Below are 6,000 nucleotides of genomic sequence, written 5' to 3' on the forward strand. Positions count from 1 at the left end.
GCAACTAAGCGCTCAGGACCCTGGGCCATTTCCTTCACTTACCCTGTTGGTGTGGACTTCCAGTCTCTGCGGATAGCCACTTCCCAGATTACTTTTCAAGTGATTTTTAAACATTTTTACACCACCCTCCCTCATAATTTAATGGACTATGATGTCCTACTTCCAGGAAAAGAAAGCTAAATTTCTTTGCCTCTCTTTTTCTTTTAACCCCCAGCTGATCTTGCTACAAATAATTGAGGGCACCCCTTACCCCTGTCCTGAACTGTGAGAGGTTTTGTTGTTACTTAGGCAATTTATTCTTTTCCAAGAATAATTTTGAATGAAAGGCTTCACTTCTAGTATTTGCGCACACCTATCACCTCTCTGGGTTTCCCAGATAGCACTGGTGATAAAGAACCTGCCTGCCAGTGCAGGAGACATAAGAGACAAGGGTTTGACCCCTGGGTTGGGAAGATCCCCTGGAGGAGGGCATGGCAACCCACTCCAGTATTCTTGCCTGGAGAATCCCATGGACAGAGGAGCCTGGCGGGCTACAGTCCATAGGGTCCCAAAGAGCTGGATACAACTGAGGTGACTTAGCACGCAACACATCATCTCTATATAAACTTAATATTTGGGACTGCAGGTGGATGTCTGTTCTTGCTTAATTACACATCTGCGCTAAGTCACTTCAGTTATATCTGACTCTTTGCAACCCCACAGACTGTAGCCAGCTGCATTGGCAGGGAGGTTCTTTACCACTAGTGCCACCTAGGTAGCTTAATTACACATATTTGTATACAAATACTTGACTACTTCGTTGCAAGAAAATGGAGCTCTGCAGACTACCCAGGACCCAGGGAAGAAATTCAGATGAGTCAGAGGTTCTCAGCTCTGGCTGCTTGTTGGAGTCACCTGGAGAGCTTTGAGAAACACTGATCCTGGTGCCTCCTCCAGGGATACTGATGGGTCTGAGGCATCGAGATCTTTCCAAGCTCTCCAGGTGACCCCACGCAGCAGATCCCAGCCTGCAACCTCTCCCTCGGAGATGCCCTCCAGGCAGAAGTCACATGGCTGTGGCACCTGTTCTGGGTATCCAGTCTGTGGGAACGTCCTCACGTGACCTCCTCCCTCCACACAGCACCCCTCAAACTTCCCTGTGCTCCTGTACCAACTCCTGAGCTCTGGGGCGGAACCCAGGAATGTGCGTTTATCATGCACGAGGGATTCTCCAAGATGCGAGCATCCCCTGATGGACTTACCAAGAAGATGGACATGAAGCAAGGCGCATAGCCTTGCTTCTCAGGGAGAGTCTATTCTGGTTTGAACATGCCAGGACCCTCGGCAGAGGAGGTGGGGGAAGGGGGCACTTGTGGTTTTCCTACCTCGTTTATGGTTTGAAAAGGCTGTGCCCTGTCAGAGCACTGTGCCCTCTGAGCCTTTCATCCTTCTAAAGTGAAAAAAAAAAAAAATTGTGATCTTGCTTGTTAGACTAGAAAGCAGAGGAATTCACCTGGGGTGCAAAAGCTCCTTTTGGGAGCACAGACGATGGCCGCTTCTCACAGAGGAAGGGCTCCGCATCAAGCCTGTGCAGGAGGGCTCCTCCCAGGCCCTGGAGAAAGCCCTTCCTCCAGCACAGTCCAGGGTGGGACCGAGGGGAGAAATGGGGAGACAGATGATGCAGATAGCGCCTGGCATCCTCACTATGCATGGCATTCAGAGAGGCCTTGCTCTCCTCTCTCACCCCTAGGTGCCCGTGTCCACCCCGGCTAGGCTGCTGCACCTGTGGTCTTTGCTTTATTCAAGTTTTCCAGAGTGCTCTCAGAACCCTGTAAACCTTAGATTGTGTGCACGTTAGTGGACCCCAGATGAAGAGAGTGTGTGTGTGGGCCAGGCTCTCTGGCCGGGAGCTGAATAACTTAATGGAGAGACAGTTGTAGGGGCTCCCAGGAAAGCAAGTGAGGGCAAGGAGCTGGCAAGCAGGATTGGGCGAGGGAATCCTGATGCTGGATACTGGTCAGGTTCCCTGTAAAACACTTTAAAGGAGGAACCAGAAGAAGAGCAGGAGACAGAACACAGTCTTACAAGGCCTCTCTATGGGAGGGCGGGGTGGTCTGCCGAACTACACTGGTTTGATTTTAGCCATCTGCAAATGCTGGAAATGCCAAGAACTAGGGATTGAGTGTCTAAATTGAAACTGTTAGCCCCCGTATTAGTCCATGAGTCCATCATGCAAGAAAGGTTGCACTTCTTCATTTCCTGTATCTTTTTTTTTTTTTTTCCTTTTTTTTTTTTTATTATTATTATTTTTTTTTTTTCCAGTGGGTTTTGTCATACATTGATATGAATCAGCCACTTAATTCTGAGCTCCACCCTTCCAGGCTTGTGGAAATTCAACCCCATGATTATTGGGTTCCTCCCTACATCCAGGGCTGGGCAAATGCCTGGGAGCCTTGTGTGGCACAAAGTGCCAGGGATATCCCTGTGGTCATCAGGTTCAGTCCCTTCCTGGGTACCAGCAGGCCACCCTGCTCACTATCTGGAGAATTTCAAAGCCCAGCTGGTTCTCTGGAACACGAGTGAGAGGGTGGGAGATAAAGTGCAATGAGCATAAATTAATATTTCAGCAATGTGTCTTAGCCATCTCAGGCTGCTGTAATGAAATACCACAGTCTGGGTGACTTGAATAACAAGACATTTATTTCTCATAGTTCTGGAGGCTAAGTCCGCAGTCAAGGTGCTTAGCATATTGGCTCTTAGTGAGAGGCCACTTCCTGGCTTGCAAACAGGCGCCTTCTTGTGTGCCCTCACATAGTGGAAAGAAAGAACCCTGATCTGTCTCCCTCTTCTTATAAGGACACTAATCTTATCATGGGGGCCCCACCCTCATGACCTCATTTAAACCCAATTACCTCCCAAAGGACCTACTTTCAAATACCATCTCACTGGGGATTAGGGCTTCCTGGGTCGCCCACACAGTAAAAAATCTGCCTGCAGTGGGGGAGACCTGGGTTCAGTCCCTGGGTTGGGAAGATCCCCTGGAGAAGGAAATGGCAAGCCCGTCCAGTTTTCTTGCCTGGAGAATCCCATGGACAGAGGAGCCTGGTGGGCTACAGTCCATGGGGTTGCAAAGAATCAGACAAAACTGAGCAACTAACACACACAGGGGCATTAAATATTTGGAGGTGGAGGGGACCCAGACATGCAGTCTGTAACATCTTGAAACAGTTTTCCTTCGGGCCACTGGTATGCAGCCAAGCCCTCTTGAACTATGATTATTTCAAGCACTTAGGAATGACATGCAGGGACCAGAGCCAGGAGTGGCATCGTCAAAGCCCCTCAGCCCGAGCTCAGCTCTCCCTGTCTCCGGCAGTGCTCATCGACCTGTGGGAAGGGCCTGCAGTCCCGCGTGGTGCAGTGCATGCACAAGGTCACCGGGCGCCATGGCAACGAGTGCCCTGCCCTCGCCAAGCCAGCCGCCTACAAACAGTGCCACCAGGAAGTCTGCAATGACAAGATCAACGTGAACACCATCACCTCCCCTCGCCTCGGTGAGTGCCTCTGCCGAGCCCCCACTCCTGGGGCTGCTGCACCCCCTGGCCAGGGAGTCCCCACTGGGGTGGGAATTCTGTAAGCCAGAAAACGTGCTCCTTGCTCCTTATGTGAGCTCTGGAGAGGCCAACATGTGTCAGTTCTGGAGAGGATCTGAGGTTTCAGAGATAGAATTTCATTCCTTGTCATGAAAAAGATGCCTCAAACCCTTGAGCCCCTCTCCCAACAAAGGGCAACATGAGAGAATGCTCCTCAAATGTTTTGGGATTCTCTGCACAAAGGAGGCAAAGGGAGGTGCTTACTCAGGAAATGAAGGATCTGGGGGTGTCATTTATGAAATCTGGGTGATACATACATGGAATGGTCCTGAAGCTGATGCTCAAGAAGGAAACAGAGGTGTTGACAGATGGGAGTCTTCAATTCAGCAGGGAGCTTTGGTGTGAGCAGGGCTCCAAACTCAGCCCTTTACCTGGCTACATCCCCAGCCAGTGGTGGCCCCAAAAGAAGAATGTCTAGCGCTGATCTGATGATTCCACTGAAAGAGTTTCTGCTTTTCTGAATAGAAATCCCTCGGGAACAGTTTCCCAACCAGAGCCCCTTTCCCTAATGCTGGGATGCCACCAACGTGAAGGGGTTTCCAGACAAGCTTCACTGGGGGGAGGTCTTCAAGCTTGCCAAGGTGTTCATCAGGCTTTGGCATGCACAGCCCTCCTTGGTATCCTCCAGAGGCCTCGCTGAGGCAGGACTGTGTCTCTGCATGACCGAGAGCAGGGCGATTCAGGCCACTTGCTTGTGCTGTGACTGTGTGCTTTTGTGGGCCCTTGGATGTCCAGTCCCTGCGCCCTTCTGTTTTATAAATGCCAACAGATGGCATCCTCACCCGTAAAATGACTGTGCATGCTGTTTAGCTCAGAAGCAGGGGGGCAGTGCCCTCACACCAAACCCCGAAATGGTCAGGTTGGACTCAGAGTGTCCCTTGTGAAAGCTACGGCCCAGGCAGGGGCGTGGCCCCCCCGGTCTGTGCAGGGTTCCAGCGTCCACGTGGGTGAGGGCTGCCGGGAGTGTCATCCGCAGGCACCCGTAACCCCTGGGCTTTCTCTCTCCACCGTCCCCTCAGCGGCTCTGACCTACAAGTGCACACGGGACCAATGGACAGTGTACTGCAGGGTCATCAGAGAGAAGAACCTCTGCCAGGACATGCGGTGGTACCAGCGCTGCTGCCAGACGTGCAGGGACTTCTATGCAAACAAGATGCGCCAGCCGCCCCCGCCGCCGAGCTCCTGACAGGCGGCCCGGTGGTCCCGCGATGCTCCGACGCGAGGTCTGAGTCCCGACGACACGGCTAGATGAAAGCCCACCCGCCTGAGAGCCCGCCAGGCCTGCGGCCGGGACCCACCGAGGCACACCGCGGCTCACCCCGGAGACTGTCCCGAGAATCCGACTGCATAGAACTTGAGAGTGGACTTGACGTTTGCTTAATGCTTTTATACTTAATATATTGTTAACAGCCACTGGATGGCTTTCTACGATAAGGAAAAAAGATAGGCATGAGTCACAAAATAATTGTAATTTCTAAGTTCCACGTACCTCAAAGGGAACACCTCTGACAGACGGTCGTCAAGAGAGACGTCACGGGCGCCCCTGTCTTGACTTTTCCTCTGACGTTTGAATTCCCAGTGCTCCATGTACCGCGGGGTGGGGGTGGGGGGCGGGGGGAGGATATCCAAAAAAACGAGATGCTTTCCTTTAAAAACAGGCTTTATTCTCAAAGCCAGTGATGCTCTGGATGGGAGGAGGCTTCTCCGGAGAGGGAGCGCTGCCGGAGCTCCCCGGACACCAGCAGGACGCCACGTGGTGCTGTGCCGGGTCAGGGAACATGCTTTCTAGGTCCTGGGTCTCTCCTCGGAGGTCTTGTCCCTGGGAGGCTGAGTTTGTGTGAACCACCAAGGATGCCAGGGCTACGTAGCTCTGCACACCAGCCACATGGGGGAGAATGTTCCAGTGGTGTCTGGGTTAGAGGACGCAGCTAGTGTTCAGATCTCTGCGGTCCCCCACACAGGGAGACAGAAGAGCCACTCCTCAAGGTGCTGTGTGCGGAGGCACATGCTGGTCTAGCCCTTGGGCTTGCTGCCTGCATCGAGGTGAGCTCAGCACAGCTTTGTGAGGCTGGGGGCATTCCCTCTCTGCTCCCGGGGACCTCTGCTCTAGCCAGTACTTCACGAAGCTTTGCCCATTAGAGATGGCTTCACCCTGACCCTGGCCATCTATCTGAAGTTGATTCTTCTTGGAAGCTCTGACTCAGGCTCAGACCTGGTGCTTCACTCTGACACGGGGCAGGTGTCCTCCAGGACCACTCAGCCTGGTGGAGGAGTGCCCCCTGCCCAGGATGGCTGTGTGCCCATCCTGCTCTCCTGTGGTCCAGACCGTGCAGTGTTCATCGCTGTGATGCTGTCGTTACTGACCCACATT

At 52.7% G+C, this 6,000-nt stretch overlaps 1 protein-coding gene across 1 annotated transcript in view; it reads left to right on the forward strand.

The window, feature by feature from the left end:
* ADAMTS17 (ADAM metallopeptidase with thrombospondin type 1 motif 17) overlaps window positions 1-5,234 on the forward strand; it is a 392,337-nt gene extending 387,103 nt beyond the window's left edge. The window contains exons 22-23 of the mRNA XM_061159720.1: window positions 3,353-3,530; window positions 4,649-5,234. Coding sequence (XP_061015703.1) covers window positions 3,353-3,530; window positions 4,649-4,815 — 345 coding nt within the window. The 3' untranslated portion in view covers window positions 4,816-5,234. The remainder of the gene's footprint in view (window positions 1-3,352; window positions 3,531-4,648) is intronic.
* Window positions 5,235-6,000: the final 766 nt, after the last annotated feature.

The sequence above is a fragment of the Dama dama genome, chromosome 13, assembly GCF_033118175.1.
Source record: "Dama dama isolate Ldn47 chromosome 13, ASM3311817v1, whole genome shotgun sequence".
Lineage (NCBI taxonomy): Eukaryota > Metazoa > Chordata > Mammalia > Artiodactyla > Cervidae > Dama > Dama dama.